This window comes from Solanum tuberosum, unplaced genomic scaffold (assembly GCF_000226075.1).
Source record: "Solanum tuberosum cultivar DM 1-3 516 R44 unplaced genomic scaffold, SolTub_3.0 scf00126, whole genome shotgun sequence".
Classification (NCBI taxonomy): Eukaryota; Viridiplantae; Streptophyta; class Magnoliopsida; order Solanales; family Solanaceae; genus Solanum; species Solanum tuberosum.
In genome coordinates this window covers 763077-781679 of record NW_006239051.1, presented here as the reverse complement: position 1 = coordinate 781679, position 18603 = coordinate 763077, and the positions used below count along the sequence as shown (strand labels likewise).

Below are 18603 nucleotides of genomic sequence, written 5' to 3'. Positions count from 1 at the left end.
ATATATAATGGAACCTAGACAATCACAACTCCTACTTCAAATCAAAATCTTTTCCAATGAATAGTATCAAGAAATTGTTTTTTAGATCAAATAACAACAAATAGTGTCTCCAGAAATTGGAAACATATGGAAAATTTGCACTAATCTCCCATCAGACAGATTAGATTTTGAAGTTTAGTCATACCTAATGCATATAATAATTTTGTTGTAGTCCCAATCTTCAACCCATCGACATACTGCACACCTTTCTGTGGTCCACTTTGCATAAACAGGTTCATATTTTTCTGTATATATCAAAAAAAAAAAAAATGCCAACTGATCAGAATCTTAGTTATAAAGCAGAACATGTAGTTAAGTCCTATGGAACTAGTCAAGTGTACTACTACAAGTACAGATACAGAGGTCATATACGTCAAACTTGAATATTAGGATTCAGATCCAGATAGATATACAAATATGGGTATAGGGGATTCAATTATTTAAGCATCTATTATTATTTTGAGAAAAAGAAGAGGTTACTAGGTAGTAACTAAATATTTAGGTCAATTCATGGCATTGTTACTTAATTGGACCAAATAGTGGTTGCCCAGAGATATGCAAGTGACAACCAACATGCAAATTATTATTTTGAGAAAAAGAAGAGGTTACTAGGTAGTGACTAAATATTTAGGTCAATTCATGGCATTGTTACTTAATTGGACCAAATAGTGGTTGCCCAGAGCTATGCAAGTGACAACCAACATGCAATAAGACAGACACATGGATGATGGTTCAAATATATAAAGTAACATTTATATTTTCTGATCCCTAGTTCAAGTTCATACACAACCTAAATTGATTTAATGTGCAAGAACATTTATTGTTTAATGTTATTATCATATTAAAAGTTTGTATAGTTACAGAGTCTTCTTCTTGATATAGATGTTAGATCTACCTCTCCACTTCTTTTTGTAAAACCAAATTCATCTTTAAAAAACTGAAAGTTCTTCTCCAAGGATATGATTAAGACCATAAAAAGGGTGCGAGGAAAAAGAAAGAGAATTTGCTGAGACATTCTGAGGACAACATTAGTAGTCGAATAGTGAAAGATGATTAAAACATAATATGTTAACAAGGTATCTTGGTCTGGACACATATCGTCTGTTATGATGGAACAATGCACATTTTAGTGTCTATGATGCGTAGATGTGGAATGTCTCTGACAAAACAAGTAAATTCAAGCGAAGCATATACCTTGGAGAAAGCTAAGCAGCTTTTGTCTCCGTACTTTTAAAGAAGGACGTTTAACTGATTTGGTAGAAACAACATTCTGAGCATGATACTCCGCCATTTGCAGCATCTGTGGAGAAAAACAAGATGTTACCTGTCTTCCTTCATTGCTAATGGAAAATCCAAAGACCATATTATGGCTACAGCATAACAATAAGACTTGAGCTAAAGAATATGTAAAGTAGTGTGTGGTTCACCTAAAATATAATTTCAGTAAGGCATGCAATTAATTAGAATAGACTAACGGAGGGGAGAAAAGTGGGATAACTGAACTGTGACCTCACATAAAACAATCTGACAATGAGCCCATGCCATGTAATAATGAGAGCATTGTTTCCCTTTGTCAAACCTCCCCCCACCCCCCCACCCGTCTGCCTCCCCAAAATATTCTCATTTCAAAAGAATATCCTGCTGTTGTCATCAGGCTGTCTAAGTGATGTCATCCCCAACAAAAGAAAAACAGGGAAGGAGTAAAAGGAGGGTGACAAAAGGATCAAGCTTTTTATTTGATTGTTAGGATCATGCTTTTTCTTTCATGTTAGCACTTCAAAATTGCATTACACTTGTTAGTTTCTTTTTCCCTTGAAAATTATTTATTCAGCTACACTGATGTGGATAAGCTTCACAACAGACTCATGCATAAAGTATCTTAAGAAGCAAAAACAAGTAAGCAGTACATATTTGGTTTGACTAGTTACAGTATTATGTACTACCCATTTCTGAACTGAATTTATAACATAATCAGTTTAAGACATCATGATATATCTCTTCCTGCCACTAATGAAGAAAATTTAACTTTATCACCGTACACAGTCAAATCTTGTCATGTGCCACATTGACATTCAACATATTCATTTATAGAAAATAAATGCAGCCACCACACACTGATATAACGCCACACATAAAGGAAGCAACTGGGCACTCCCATTGCTCTTTAACTTATTGGTGAACTAATTTGCAAAGCTGTAAATCGTATTGTCAATTGTATGATAGTTCCCAATAAAAATGAGAAGTCCATTTCAAAACATAAGCAGCATCAGCAATTGAAGAATACAAACCCATTGTTCTAGAGGTAGCAAAGAACCCTTCACCCTGACGCTGGTCTTCCAGTTTTTTATTTTAGAACCTGTGTGCCGCTCCCATTCACTAAGTGCCTGTTTTTGTGCTCCACAATATCCACACTTACAGACAACTCTGGAAAAAAAGAAGGAGATTATGATTACAAACTATATGGCCTGAGTCAATGATAAGCCAATCCGTGATCTCTTAATGCTCAAAATTGCCTTGAAGAGAACATAAGTCCACTAAAAAAGAACACATGTAAATAACTTGATAAATCAACTTTCCTAACAGTGACTTCCATTCATGTTTGCTGTTTTTCTTTCCACAAAGGATAGATAGAAATTATTTTAACAAGACAAATGAAGGATAGAATTAATCAGTTAATTTTCAAAAGATAACATCCAAGTGTCCGAACCTACACTTGTTCATAAAATCTGAGGTTTCTAAAGGAAACACCAACAAAAATAGAGTAAGATTCAGAAGTATGAGAGCTATTACAGGAAAAAATCAGGTAGTAAAATTCTTTAACAGTCAGACAACTTGAAGGAAGCTATGCACAGCATCAGACAGAGCCAATCACTGACAAGTGATAAGAAAAAACAGTACACATAACAAATGCCCATGTACACTTACAGGTGAAGCCTTGGGAAATAAATGCCTTCCACATCTGAGCAGATAACAGAAACCTTGTCTGGTAATGCTACTGCCTGAGTATCATTTTTGTTGTTTCTGAACCAGGAAACATTAATTCGTTAGTTCAAACCACAAGCTGTTAACTTAAGCATAACTAATTGACACTTACTTAGCCTTAGAATTCATGTTTTCTGAGTCTGATAATTCAAAGTTAAATCTTGCTCTGCATTCTGGACAATAGTAATCAGAGGTACTCAGCTCCTGGAAATATACAAAACAGCAGATTATGTTAACCAAAGAAGTAAATAAAACATGGATATTGCAAAGGGAGAAATTTTTTGAAGTAAGATTGATACCTTTAAATTTCTGCTTGAAATTTTGTCACACTGAGCATGCACCCACACTTTGCAACCATCACAACGTACCTAAACCAGAAAAGAAATTATAGCTGCTTTGATGAAGAAATATCACCATAATTAATTTCATGGAAAGAAGTAGATAGTGGTTACAAATGACCAGCAAAAGATAGCAAATTTCTCACCCAAGTTCCACTATCTGAGGGATTCCGAATCTTCTTGCATACGCCACAATAATGTTTACTCTTCTTTAACTGGAATATAAGTCACAGATTATTAATATTTATGACATCAACATCCAGATCTTTCATGAAACTTAGTCAAAGAAAGCTAGAATTGAAAGCTGTAGCAGACCCTCGCACAAGCAGTACACAGACGATGGCTCCTAAGAGTTGAGTCGTTCAATTTCCTGGATGGCTTAGACGAAAGACTTGATCCACAAGCATCACAAGAGTCAAGTTCTTTCTTCTTCAACAGTCCCTGCACAGAGATTTCATACATGGTAAACTTACTTGAGATAGTCTGAGACATTTGTTTTTTCTCTTGGCATTAGGTATGTAAATAAGGAGAAGTACTGCAATGAAATTTTAGCAGAATTTTTCCACCCAGAGAAGTATAGGAATGCTAACTAAACAAAACTTATTAGAGGTCCCTTGATGGTAGTATGTTAGGAAAAGCAGGGAAGAAACCTCAGTCACCTTGAAACGTGCCTGGCTTGGAGAGTTACACTCTTGGTCCTGATTTGAATCACAGGCCTCAAATACTCCTCGGGGAAGTGACCGGAGATAATCTAGATTACCAGCTGCTGCATTTATTTCAACCATCAACATCTCAACAACGCCATTTTCAGCAAGAAACGCCTCTTCTATGGCAGAGCGAAGATCAGCAGGCGTGCTGTCATTCAAGTCAGTCTGCCCCTGAAACCTAAACGAAGCAAAGTTTCACCACACCCAGACAGTACCAAAAATTTATATCAGCATTAAAATATACATAACTGTCACAAACCTGTCTACATGTTCCTGAAATGGAAATAGCATCCCGCGTCTAATCCATGCATAATCCTGCTCATGAAAATGTGTCATCTTAGTAGATACACCATGCTTCATACTTCTATCACTTAGATACTTTTGCATAGTGGGAGTCTGTATAATGCACAAAAGATAAGTCTTACCCTTTGCGTTCCATTTCCAGAGTAGCCAAAGAACATGACACATACTGTTCCAGCAACACGATAATTTAGAACTTGTTGAGGAGCTTGTGTCTCTGAATCAAGTACAATTGCCGGCCAAGCAGGACAATGTCTTCCAGATATTGCCCAAACTATGTCACCTGAATTAAAACCCTCAAGACCAAGCCTATAAGCTCTCCTCCCTCCCTCCTGCTTCACCATTGCATCAGTACCACTTAAATCTATAGCTTCATCAAACTCCCCATCAAGCGTGTCTGCATCTCTCAATCGCTCATGTAATGATGTTAATGTACTGCGAGAAGTAGAATACTTCCTACTATCTAAACGCTTTGACCCATTATACCCAATTTCTACTGTTCCATTGGGCGAAAACACACGACATTGGTAATTTACCCTGTCATCCACACGCTTCTTAGTTCCAATTTCACGTTTGGCGTTTTTCAAGCTACCCTTTTCTCTATACGGATTAAATTCAGGGTCCAAAGTTGATTCTTTAACAGTAGTTTTACTCTTCTCTTTCTTCCAATTATCGAGAACAGAGTCATTAAATCTAGACGGAAGTACCTGAACACGCCCCCTTGAAGTCCTCACTAATGGCGGCCGTGAAGCCTCATTCACTGGATTACTCCTCTGTTTCGGCACAGAATTCATCTCAGCCTCACCAGCGCAGCGTGAAACCTCCGTGCACCACGATGCCGCCGCTGCCGCCGCAGCTCCACCGTCACCTCCGGCGGCTAGAATTGTTTGAATACGGTAACCATTAAACGGAATTATACCAGCGGCAACCTCACCAAGCAGATGCAAAGGGTAATAACCACTACTACTCTTCCTCTTCTTCCGATTATTATTCCCAGAAAAGTCGTCGTCATCCGCTCCCGAATCACTCACACGACACCGTTTCAAACTCGGCATTACCGTTTTCAAGCTCTTCTTTATAATCATCTCCAGTAACAACTTCTCCTAAAGTCCCAATTCAGCAATCAATCCTCAATTCCGAAACCCTAATTTTGACTGAAGAAAACCCACACCCAACAAAAACTGTTCACACCCAAGTGAGAAAAAACTAAAAAAGATTCAACCCAACAACAGAGAAAGAGAAAAATCGAAGCAAAACCCAATTACAACACCAAGAATGTGAAAAAGAAAGCCGCAAAAAAACAGAGAAGAAGATAATTTATATACTGAAATCGAGAAGAAGATCTGATTAGCTGAAAGAATAGGGATCTCTGTTCCACCAAGTTTTTCCCAAAACTGTCTATGAGAGAGAAGAGAGAGATTGAAGGAAACGATTTTATATTACTAATAAATAAAATGTGAGTGAAAATGTCGAATTTGACGGGGGAGAGAAATTAATTTAGGGACATTTTGTTTTGTTTTAGTGGAAATATAGATATAGATTGTGTGTATGCATAGATGGACTGCAAATTAAAGAAGGAAAGGGAATATGGATGACTGGTAATAGAGGGTAAAGGTAAGCAATATAGTTTGAGACATGGCTAAATTGACGTTGGTTTTTTTTTTTAATTAACGTAAAGCATGGTGTTTTTTTTTTTTTTTTGGTGTTGCAGAGGTGGTTGTTTTTGTTTTTGTTACAAGTGTGTTTTCCAAGGAAGTTGGAAGAAAAAAGTGAAATGGATAATTCATGTTTTGCCTATTTTATTTTATTCTTTTATGTTTGTGTTTTTTTATACTTTGAAATGGGTTGAGAATTTGGAACTTGGAATTCATAAATATGATTCTCGAAGAAAAAAAGATGGTTCAATTTGATAATATGTATTGTGATTTTTCGATTTTGACTAGCGACAAGAGAATGAAAGTGATTTTTTTTTTTTGGAGGTGAAGAATGGAAGAATCCAATTGAAGAGGTTTGTTACGTTCTTGGGTATATGAAAAAATGAAAAGAAGCGGGAGTTTGGGAATGGATTGATTATTGACTAATCTTAAGTGTTGATGTTAATTCATTTTGTTAAGTGAAAAAAAAATGAATTAAGAATTGGGTGGTGAATATGAATAAATTCACGGTGATTGTACAAGAAAAATAATTTGTTAATGGATTTTTGCCTTTTTATTTAGTGGATTGATCGAGTTGGGTGTTGAAGAAAGTAGGAATTTTGGGTGAAGAGAATGGACAGTGACAGTGAATCATTGGCTTAATTTCTTGAAATTTGAGACTCTAAATATCGAAAAATCCCAATAGCATAACTTTGTATCTGCGGTTATTTCGACTCTTTTCGAAGAATATCAAATCATATGAGTTTTTCTTTTGGGAGTTTTTGTACTTTTTTAGCCGCCGGAGATGATGTTGCAAATGATATTTGTGGAAGTCGAAAAAAGCAAGTGTAGAGTGTAGAGGTGGGACATAACATATCCAACTAAAGCAATTTTAGTTTTTTCATCTTCTTTGGTTTGTGACAGAGTTTGTTTATTGACGATTTGTACTGTTCATTTTTGTTACCTAATTATTTTAGTTATAAATAGGTAGGATGGCAATTTGGGGAAGAGGGGGGTCATGGTGGTTTTGTGTTGACTTCCCTTTACTTTTTGTATCCTTGTAAAAAGTTGTTCTTTTTTTCTAGATCTGACTTGATTTGGGTTTACATATTACAGAAAGAAGAAGAAGAAAAAAGAGGTTTGAATGGTCGGTCTTTCTGGTACAAATTCTTTGGTTTAGGGATGGGGATGGTTGAACCTGGTGTTATTTTTTTAACAGTAAATTCAAATACTGCAAGAACGATTCTATATATTATTGTATTTGTTTATTTATTTTGGTGGGTGGTGTAAGTTGGAAGATGGGTCACAAGGAAAAGATTCGTTAGTTGAAAAAAAATGAACGACTTGGTAAATGAAACTGGTTTTGTTTTGTTGTTGGAGAAATTGGAAGAATTAGCCAAAGGGGATAAGAGAGAGAATCTAGGCTGCGTATTGTTTGAGTCAAAGACAGATCAAAATTTGAAGTTAATGAATTTCAACGAGGATTTAAATTTATCCGTTCGTCTTTTCAAATTTCGATAGGGAGTATGACTTATAGTTGCAGAATGTTGGAAGCTGCATTCCAGCCAGAGATGGACCTACCCTATTAGGAGGGGGTAAAAAAAACATATCTATGGTGTATATATCTTGAAGAACCATTATATATAGAGAAAAAGGATTACCCCCGAACTATCGTAAATGGTATGCAGATACCCTCCGTCATACTTTTGGGACATTGGTGCCCCTGCTGTCCAAAAACTAGAGCATATATGCCCTTCACTCTAACGGAAGACTAAATAGGGACACGTGGCGCAATCTTATCCGTCGATAAATGTCGGATTGGTGGATAAGATTATGACACCTGTATGTCCGTTAGTATAAAGGGTATATATGCTCTAGTTTATGGACGGCATGGGCACCAATGTCCCAAAAGTATGACGAAGGGTATATTTGCATACCATTTACGATAGTTCGGGATTATATTTGTCCTTTTCCCCATATAGATATGTTCATGTACATGTAATTAAAAATACATTACTCAAAATTAGGTATAATTTGTTCTAGATACAGTTTATCCAAGTAGATTCACATGTATCTAGGATACATAGACAAATCTCGCTCGCTCACTCGCCGCCTCCCTCCCATCTCGCTTTCAACTCTCCTATATTGCTTGCATATTTGGAATCTTAGATACATATGAATCACACCAAATACATGTATCTAGTGTGTATGTAGTGTGATTAGCAAGTATCTAGGATATATAGACAAATATTGTTTGTTTCCCTTGTGTTCTCACTCGCCTCTCTCCCTATTTAAGTGTATCTGGTAGCAAAAAACATACATCTAGGTATATCTTACTTGAAATTATATATATAAGTACCCCTTTAAAGATATCCGTTGGATTGGTCCTTTGCGCGCCACCAGCTTATTAAACCATGATCGAAATTGGTTCTCTCAAAACTTGAGAAGGAACCTAAGCGAAATAGATGGTCGTTTGGAAGTAGTTGAAGCAGCACACTTGATTTCAACAAGAATCTCAATTTATGATAATATGAAAGGGGTGGAATCAGGTGTATAACACAACAAGAGTTGACATGATATTGGCTGACTCAAGAACCACCTGAACCGTCGTGGGTAGTCGGGATATCTTACTCTAGGAAAGGCTACACAATAAGTAATAAGGGTATTGAGGCCAATTTTTGTCTCTTCTTTTTTCGGGTGTTTACTCTTCACCATGTAATAACCATTTCCCTTGGAGAAGTGGACACGGACTTGAATGAATTCAACATCAATATATATATATATATTGTGTAATTTAGAAGAAGAAGGAATAAAGTTCAAAATCGACTTCATTTTCATGGAAGTTGGATTAAGGTGTCGTTACTGAATTTGGTAATCATCATCATATAAATATTAGTAGTTCAAAAGATGTGACTGATGACTTCATCTCCCTATATTTTTAGTAAGTGGGCTGTCACAAAGATAGGAATCTGTTGATGTTGTTTTAGGTCTCTATAAATATTGCAAATTTGTCCAACCTCATAACAACTGGTAGCCCATGGGCTTTATCAATGATTCTCCACTTCGAGCCCTAGTTATCAATCATAGCCATAGTTTTCACTATTTACCAAACATATCAATAGTTTAATCTTCACGATACAGTGCATCAACTCGCTCTCTATCGATTCACTCTATATCATACCTAACAGATACAAAGTGAATTGATACAGTTCCATGATGAGCAAAGTGATACACTAATACAAAGCAAATCGATACAACTCCAAGCTAACACATACAAAGCGAAAAAAGTTGAAATCCAAACTCACTATGTATTGTAACTTTATAAAACTCTCGCTATTTCGGGTCGTTGCTCTGTCAAGTAATTTCCCCTTTCTCCAAACAATCAGTATGAGTTTGCCGGGTGATCAAAAAACTTTTATTTTTTCAAATTTAATGTTGGGTGAGAAAATGGAGTCCAAAGATTTATATATATAAAAATACAAAATACAGGGAGGAAATATATTTAAAAAACCTATATGTTATATATGGAATTAAAACTGGATCCAATTTTTCAAAAAATAAAATAGTGATGATTCATATAATACACACCAACTAGTTTGGAGTTTGAGTGTAAATATTGTTGGTGGTGTTGTGGGGTGGGGAGGAGTTGCTGAGTTTTACAACATTAATAAGAGTAGTTGTAAAGGAAAGCATATTAATAATAACAAGTTACTGAGTTTTATTTAACAAACACTATATACAAGACTAGTTGGTTTATCTAATCTACAAATATTATTGCCACTACCCAAAGATTTAACAAACTTGCAACATGTTGGATGGATCCCCAGCTTATTTGAGCAGATCCTATTCTAAAGCTAATATCAGCAGTCCCATTACTACCTTACTATATATTTCTTCCACAGTTAACAGTTAATGCTTCTTCGATATATCCATTTCTTCAGTTTTTGCAAACCTTCCACGGATCCTTGGTTGACTATCAGCCAATGCCTTCCTGCAAGCATACTGCAAAACACATAACAGACGCATCACTCGTGTTGCACACTAGAGGCATAGAAGCTCTAGTGGGGTGGTCCCTCTGCTTACGGAATGTTTCATCAAACTAGTGGTCCGATTCAAGTCAATTTCACACTTTCGAGAGTTTGGAAATGCAGCACCAGACAGACTAATTATTAAAACTACAGAGAAGAAATTGTTGATTAGTACCTTAATTTTTCTGCCAAAATTCCTTTTGTTCTTCTTATTCCTGTATCTGGAGAGCTGTTCCTTGCGAACATCAGAAGTGGAAGTTCCACAAATCTGTGGTTGACCCCGTGGAGAATGGATCACATTTATGTTGCCATTGCCCAGAGTCTGCAGTAAAAACTCAGTATCAGTGACCTAACCCCATTCTGTTGAAAAGGCTAAAAACATCTATGCATTACTCAGCTGTACTTCATCTTAGCAGCCAACACTGAATCAATGGTGCAACTTATTGACAGCTATGGCTCTCAGACTCTCACTACAATAAAGTAAGTGGAGGACACCATCCCTAAATTTTCTACATATCTCCAGTTAACAATACATCGAAAGTGATGGAGAAAAATGTGATAGCACCTGTTTCTTAGAACTTGAAGATGAACTGAATCAAGGAGAAAATGGTGGTAACCAGACCAGTAGGAGCATCAACAAAATGATGCAGTCCACTAGTTTGACTTAAGAGGCCTATGATTAACCAGTTTACATACTTAAAGGATTGCTAAGAATCTCATTTAATTTGATACCCTTTGTATAACCTTACTAGAGGCAGTTTTACGTTACTAAGACATGGATCTTCCAACTATCCTGTTCTTAATCTCGAAATTCAATTAATGACTCTGGAACATAATCTATATTATCCTGATGGACAAATTTGACTGTTTATCTCCGATTGCTTTGAGATATTAACAAGAATACATTTATATCAAGCTAACCAAGAATGAAAGAAAAGGACTTTCATTGTTTAAAGAACAAAGATACTAATTCAGATTTACCAAAACACATTAAAAGGAACAAAGGTGGAACACAAACAAATCATAATGAAATATTTAGAGTAAAGATCAACCTTTATGTCTCCTTCACTGAATGATCGTCGCATACCATAAACAGCTCCGAAGTCCATTCCACCAAAATCTATAAAATTTGGCCTCATTGGAGCCCCATGTATCCACTCCATGGAGCTTAGACACCCTGAACTAATACTTTTCTGGAAGGATCCCTCAGAAACCAAGTTTTCATCTGCAGTAAGGCTTCCATCAGCCTTCACAATAGGAAATTTCATGTCCAAGACTTCAGAGAGCGGTATATCAATTGCATCTTTTTCAAATAGATCTTTTTTGCATTCATAGAAAACTTCACTCAGGAGTTGTTCATTCTCAAATGAAGTTTCTAGATCCAAAACTTTGAGTCCTTGGGGGGTGATGGCATCTTCCGAACAAGATATCATAGAAATAGCAGCAGTCATAGGATCAAGGCCCATCAATGGTTGTTCAAGAAATGGTTGTGGAGCTTTAAAGAGATCCCCTTCTCCCCCGAGGTCATACTCTGATATGGTTGATCCCTGTTGAGATTATGCACGTAAGAATTCATAATCCAAGCGGTAAAGAACATGACACAAAAATGCTTCAAAATTATCACAGTAAAATTTGAGGCAGACATGCACAGCCAAGTTCAAAGGCATAGAGCTGTCAACTCATCACATAATTTAAATGTCATACTTGGATTCGGTGTGGCACAGACTTTGACTTAAATACACTAAGCAATAAAAAAGTACAGTAAGAAAAAACATTCACTCAAATGCAATGAGGACTGACAAGATCACTCAAACCTGACATAAGTTAATAAAATACACCATCACTTATAGAAAATCAAAAGGACTTGAGCATTTGTGTCATGGCAGAAGCACAAATATAAACCACATGAACTTCTATAACACATCAATTGTAGGATACCAGGGTGATTTGTTCACAGTTCATCATCAGATATTTCTGTCAAGGACTTTTTTTTTGGTACGAGTAAAAGGCACAAGGATTCTTGTGACGAACAGATAATCAATTTAGGAACAGCTACAGATAGCGATAACCCTTGCTTATTCTCTCTTATGCATATAAAAAGTTAATAAAAGGAGGTGTAGAAGAATCAAACAACTTTCCAAGGAATTCAGCTTACACATGCCCCTAGAAGGAAAAAGGGGAGAGACTGAGAGAGATAGAGCACATTCATACAGATAGTGGAAACTCGATAATGTCCATTAAGTTAAACAAACCAGAAAAAGAACGAAACCAACAACTAATGATAAAAGAATCAGCCATTGTCATTGGTACATTTCAAGCAAGATAAGACCGGACCGAATCAACCATGAATTTGATGTTTTCCATATGAAAAGAACTAACTAAGTGATTTACTCAGACCAAATAGGTTCTGAAAGTTACAAATATTTAACCTTTATGCTCTCAAAGGCATTAGTTAGAAACTAGCTAAATTCTTATAGTATGGAAAGACCTGTAACTTTTCGGCAATGTTATCCTCTCTCAGAGAATCAACCAGCACACTAACCAAACCAAACAAAACTCCCTATCCTCTAAACAACAAAGGTGAAACTTCACTTTTGCTTTTCTCTTTTTTCCTTCTTTTCCAACTTTTCAATCTTTCAACTCTTTAAGTGCGGTTGAAAAGTGAGGCCTTAAGGACAACTTGGCCGCCAAAAAAGGAAAGAAGGAATCAGAAAAGGGAATTTACATGGGAAGTAAGTGGTGGCCACTTATGTTTTTATATGAAGGTAAGAGAGAATAATCAACACGGAACGGAACTCATGATTTTGATATACTCATTTCTTTCTCTTTATTCAACAATATACAGATCTAGCACATCTCATGAACTAACATGATATCCATTTAAACTCTATATACAAGCAAATAAACAAACAAACAAACAAGCAAGAATCAAACTTTTCTTGTTCTTCTTCTCTTAGTCAATAGTGATAGCAGACAAGATTACTCCTATTAAGTTAACACAATCAAGCAAAAAATGGAAGAAATTAACAGGAAAAAAAAACTGGGTTTTCCCTTCATTTCTTCAAATACTGATGAAGAAACTGGAAAGGAGAATCAAAATCAAGCTCTTCATTTCACAAATCACTCGAAAGGAAACAAAACCCACAAAAAAAAATAAAAAATGAGAAATTTGCACTCTTAAAGACCAAGATTTCACCTCAAAATAGTTAAAATCAGCAACCCCCACTTTAACAAAAACCCATTAACCCTAACTCTACATCATATCACATTTCAAACTTCAAAATCGATGAAGCTTTAATGAATCAGAAAAATGCCAATAAAAAAAAGACCCCCACAAACAACAAAGCAACAAGGTAACTACCATTGATGCATTTGGTTCATGTGAGCAATAGAAATCTTCAAAGTGTTGAATTTCAGAAGGGTACGTCTGAAAGTAAGGGTACATTAACCCAGTCTCAGCATACATTTTTGTTCCACAGTTGAGTCTCTTGACAAACAAAAAAAGCTTAAAAACCCTTTATGTGTGAATTGAATGAATAAGGAGGTTGTTCAATGAAGGAAAAGGGGCATTTATAGTTGTCAAAAACAGAGCAAAAAACAAAAGCAGTAGTAGCAAAGAGCAGAAACATAAACAGCCGTAACGAAATAGAGAGAGAGAGAGTAAAAAGGAGGGGTTGAAAAAAGAATCTGTTTTTGGCTGCTTCTTAGAGTCTTCATTCAAGAAAAAGAATTTTATTTAGCAATAATAAAGAGGGGAGGAAAAAAATAGAGTTTCCTATTTAGTTCGTTTTATAATGTATTAAATTAAAATTAAAAAAATCATTTTTATCACTATATTATAGTATATATTAACAATTTGAATAATAAAATAGAGGGAAAGTAAAATAACGATGTAATTATATTAAATCAGTTGTTATATAAATATTTAATGATAGAATAGGTAGGAACAATTGAAAGAAAGAATGCCAATTTAATAATATGATGTAATTACACCAAAAAGCTAGTACTCTATAAAAAGTCATTTTCTAGGTATTAGTACAAGTTGATGAATTAAATTGGCCATAAATATGAAAGAATTGATAGATTAAAACTGATTAAATAGGTAGGTTTATTATCTCTGGCAAGTCTATACAAAATGAGATAGCGGTACCACATGACTTGGTTTGTCATATTGCCCCACATGACAAATCTTTGTTGCACATTTGCACAATCACTTTAATTTTATATAAATGTTATTTTGAAATCAAATTAAAAAGCACGTATATGTGTTATGAAAAAAAAATGTGACAACAGTAAGATCATATACATACATACAAAAACATGTGAATGAAACTTGGACAAAAGAATGATGGGATAAGGCATAAATTTTTCGTTGAATTTATTTCAAAAAGTCAGTTAGACGCTTAAACTATCATAGTGACCTATTACACACCTATACTATTCAAAAGTGATTTTTCTTACCCCTAAAACTGACGTGGTAAAAAAATAAAACAAAAATAAAAAATTGACGCGTCAGTTTGAAATTAAAGTTAAAAAAAGAAGTTATAATCCTCTTTTCCACCCCACCCCCACACCTCTTCTTCTTCAAACCCCACCCGTTGTCCTCTTCTTCTTCATTCTTTATTTTCATCACATTTCTTTATTTTTTATCACAATCTTAAAGCACAATTTTTGTTTATTCGCAATTAGGTTGATTCCCATAGATTTGTTAGTGAATAATTGTATTTTATGTAGAAAAATTTTGATTGATTGTTTCTATCTTTTTCATTTTTTTTTACTTTGTTAAAGAAATTTTGGTTGTTAATCAATTTTTGAGTTTGGTGGTAATAGCAGCTTTATGGGTTTGGTGGTAATGGATAGCGGGTGACAAACATTACAAGAGGTAATTGAAGGTGGTGAAGAAGAAAAAAATAGATATTGATAATGGTGGTGGTGATATTTGGTGTTGGGTGACAAAGAAGAAGAAGAATTGAAGGTGATATAGGGGTGGTGAAGAACAAAATCAATAGTGAATGTGAGGCCGGATATGATTTTCCGATGAAATGAGAATTGAAAATGGGTGGGATTAGTGATGAAGAAGATATAGTTATTAGAGAATTAAAACAGCTAATTAGGGATTAGTTAGAGTAAAATATAGTTAACAAAAGAAAATAAAAAATTATAATTTATGACATGTCGCTGACGTAGTGCTGATGTGGCAGCGAGTGTAATACACCACATAATGTGAGAGTGGTGTTACATGCCTCAGGGTGGTAATAAATTCACTTTTGAGTAGTTAAGGTGTGTAATAGGTCACTATGATAGTTTAAGTGTGTAACTGACTTTTCGGGACAAGTTTGGAGGAACTATGCCTTTTCCCAAAGAAAAAAATTTAAAAAGCTAGAACTAAAATATAAATGCTAGTTACCGAACAATTTATTAGCTATTAGCCTATTGTTTTACCGGTAATAGAATGTACTCCTGTAATTTAGATTAATTTGGTTACAAGGGATTTTCTTTTGAGAATTCTGGTCATATACATTTTTTTATTTTCCATAATCTGTCAAAATTTTCCTTTGTTTTTGGTGTTTTGAGTATAAACCCTTATTTGTTTTATTTAGTTTTATATTATAGCGTTCCACAAATGAAAATTCAAAAAGAGAATAATCTTTTTTATTACGAGAGATTTTTATTTTTAGGGGTCATTTGGTAGCTGGATGAGAAATAAGTTATTTATATATTAATTTCCATATAACTTATACGACGTTTGGTAGATAGATAGTAACTAAGTTATTCATGTATAAAATTAATATGGTGTTTGGTTTAGAATTTAAAAATCCGCATAACTCATACATTTATGAGTTATGAGAGAATCTGTGTATTATTTTATGCAAGATAGAAGGTAGAATAACTAATCTCTACATAAAATAATACATAGATTCACTCATAACTAATCATTATATTATTAATATATGTAGCTCTAATGAGCTACCAAATTACTCCTTAGTATGTAATCTCATAAGTGAAGTCTGAGTAAAAGATATATAGTAAGCAAACCTTACCCCTACCCCAGCTTATATATACATTATAAATCTGAAAAAAGAAGTAATTTTCTTCTATTTAATTACTACATAATCATTTTCATTAAATTGAATTGAACACTTCATTCTATTTTTTTTTTTTTAAATGATGACAAAAAATGTAGTCATTGACATAAATAGCAAAGAGTGTTGATGAATAGAAAGTGTACAAAAAAAGAACATCAACATCATTTATTACATAATTGTACCCAACTGTGTGATCACGCTTAATAATTTAATCGTAAGCCAATTTTATATTACTTATATTGTTTGTATATGGAGGATAATGGTGAATGCACCGAACCCCTTTTTTTTTAATCTTATTATATAATATATAAATTAGTGGAACATATTTTATGGAATAAACATTAGTTATTTGAACCTTACTAAAGTCCAAGCAACCCTCCCAGGCTTGTGGACGAAATATTTCGTCCTTTTCTCTTGCTAGTGCGCAAGACGGAGCTAGAGAATAATGTATGGGTTTTTTCGTCGGATTTAATAATTTTAATTTAAATATAATATTTATTTTAAATTTTTATTTGTATGTATGAAATATTAATTTGAAATAGTTAGTATTTTAGAATTTCCTAAATTTCGCTTTTACTAGTGTTATATAAAACTCTTGAAATTGCTTCAATGTTGGTACATTGATTTTTTAATGTTATATTTCACCTCTCCTAGTTAAAATAATCTTTTATTTATAACAGTAGTAAAAAATATTTTTGTAATAATATTTTGATACTTTAATATACGATTTAGTTAATGAAGTATGGATATCTTTGAGATTAAAATAATTTTGTAATTTTTATAATATTAAAAATAGGGAAAATTGTATGAAATAGCAAATTATTAATTCAAATTAAATGTTATAGCTATAGTTTCTTTTATTTGTAATTCGCAGCAAACATTCCATGTTTTTTTGTCATTCCATTTGTATAACGAAATATACAAATAGACTCATTCGGTATACATATGTGTTGTGTAAAAATTAATTGCATGACCCATTTGTATACCGAAATATACAAACAGACCCATTCGGTATGCATATGTGTTGTATATATGTAGTAATTTTGTTTATATACAATTACTATGTTTTAGTTTGTATACCAAAATATACAAATATAAATTTTTATGTATATGTATACCGAAATATACAGATTAATAGCAATAGCAAACATAAAGTTTGCTATGGAGCACAATTATACAAACTATAGTTATAACATTATACAAATACAGATTTTTATGTATATGTATACCAAAATATACAAATACAAATTAATAGTCATAGCAAACATAAAGTTTGTTATGGAGCGCAATTATACAAACTACAAATATAGCATACAAACATGATTTTTATGTTTGCTAAACCTAAAATTTACTCAAAAAATATGCACATTTTGGTTTGTTACAATTAAATAAGATTTAAATATCAAATATAACTATAAGTGTATAACAATCACTCATTATAAAAGTTTTTTAAAAAAATAATAGGAAAACTCATCATCTCCACTCAGTTGGAGCTACAAAATCACCCAAGGCAATACATATGTAGAAAGATTTGACTGTATAAATAATGTAAATGCAATGAATAAAAATATTGTTATTTAAGTGAGACTTAAAAAGAAATAAAATTTTATTTTTTAAATAGATCTTTTTTATTTATTTTATTTATTTTAGTTTTAGTAATAAAATAAGTGATCGATCCGACAAAGAAAGTTTGGTAGCTAGTGAATTGGAATAATGGCGGAGAAGCTGACTATTTTAGACTTGGAGGCATTATTATTATTATTACTCTCTGTCTCAATTTATGTGGTACATTTTATTTGTCGAGAATAAAACAATTTAAGTTTGACTGTAAATTTATGCATGAATTCTTCAATTTTTTTGAAATTAAAATTTATATATTTGTAAACTAAGTAAAAAGTAATAGAAGTCACAATAATTGACAATCAAAATATTTAAAAAGATGTATGGACAATTTAGAGTCAAATATAGACTTATTTGAATTTCGATATCCGAAATGTAGGGAATATTGTTTTTATTTTTGGCGTAAGTCATCTATAGCCCCTTGAATTTGTCCGTATATTTCACTTAGACACCTCAACTAGGGCTAGTACCTATTGAACACCTAATTGTTCAAAATGTATACCTATTAAACACAAAATGCTGATATGGCAGAAAAAGTGTTTTTCACTTTACTTTGGCGCGTGAAGATTTCTAAAATCATATTTTTTTTAAAAACAATTCAAGAAAACTTCACTTTTTCTTCTTCCATTGATTCTTATCATCGTAAATGACTTAAACGATTTTTTTGAATATTTTTTAAACCAATAAAATTTTAAATCGCAAAAAGAAAAATCCCCCCACCCCCGCTTTCGGTCGTCTTCTTCACCTCAACTAGGTTTTCAAAGACAACTGCATTGGATCTTCAAAAACGAAAGAAGAAAGAAGATTTTTGGACATTGGAGTAAAAAATTTAGCCGATAGCTCCATTTCCGGCCATCTTCAAACAAACA

The 18603-nt window shown here is 33.7% G+C and overlaps 2 protein-coding genes across 2 annotated transcripts in view; both read right to left on the bottom strand.

Moving 5' to 3' along the window:
* LOC102579543 (histone-lysine N-methyltransferase ATX4) overlaps positions 1-6063 on the bottom strand; it is an 11237-nt gene extending 5174 nt beyond the window's left edge. Inside the window, exons 1-11 of the mRNA XM_006350497.2 lie at positions 4492-6063; positions 4326-4381; positions 4019-4244; positions 3675-3800; positions 3506-3574; positions 3321-3389; positions 3134-3225; positions 2965-3060; positions 2328-2463; positions 1234-1339; positions 185-284 (exon numbers count right to left, since the gene is read on the bottom strand). Coding sequence (XP_006350559.1) covers positions 185-284; positions 1234-1339; positions 2328-2463; positions 2965-3060; positions 3134-3225; positions 3321-3389; positions 3506-3574; positions 3675-3800; positions 4019-4244; positions 4326-4381; positions 4492-5451 — 2036 coding nt within the window. The 5' untranslated portion in view covers positions 5452-6063. The remainder of the gene's footprint in view (positions 1-184; positions 285-1233; positions 1340-2327; positions 2464-2964; positions 3061-3133; positions 3226-3320; positions 3390-3505; positions 3575-3674; positions 3801-4018; positions 4245-4325; positions 4382-4491) is intronic.
* Positions 6064-9680: 3617 nt separating this feature from the next.
* Positions 9681-13702, bottom strand: LOC102578992 (uncharacterized). The gene is made up of 4 exons (XM_006350496.2): positions 13390-13702; positions 11081-11575; positions 10204-10350; positions 9681-10002 (listed from the first exon to the last, which is right to left on the bottom strand). Exons 1-4 carry the CDS (start codon positions 13492-13494, stop codon positions 9910-9912), a joined length of 840 nt encoding a protein of 279 aa, XP_006350558.1. The 5' UTR covers positions 13495-13702; the 3' UTR covers positions 9681-9909.
* Positions 13703-18603: the final 4901 nt, after the last annotated feature.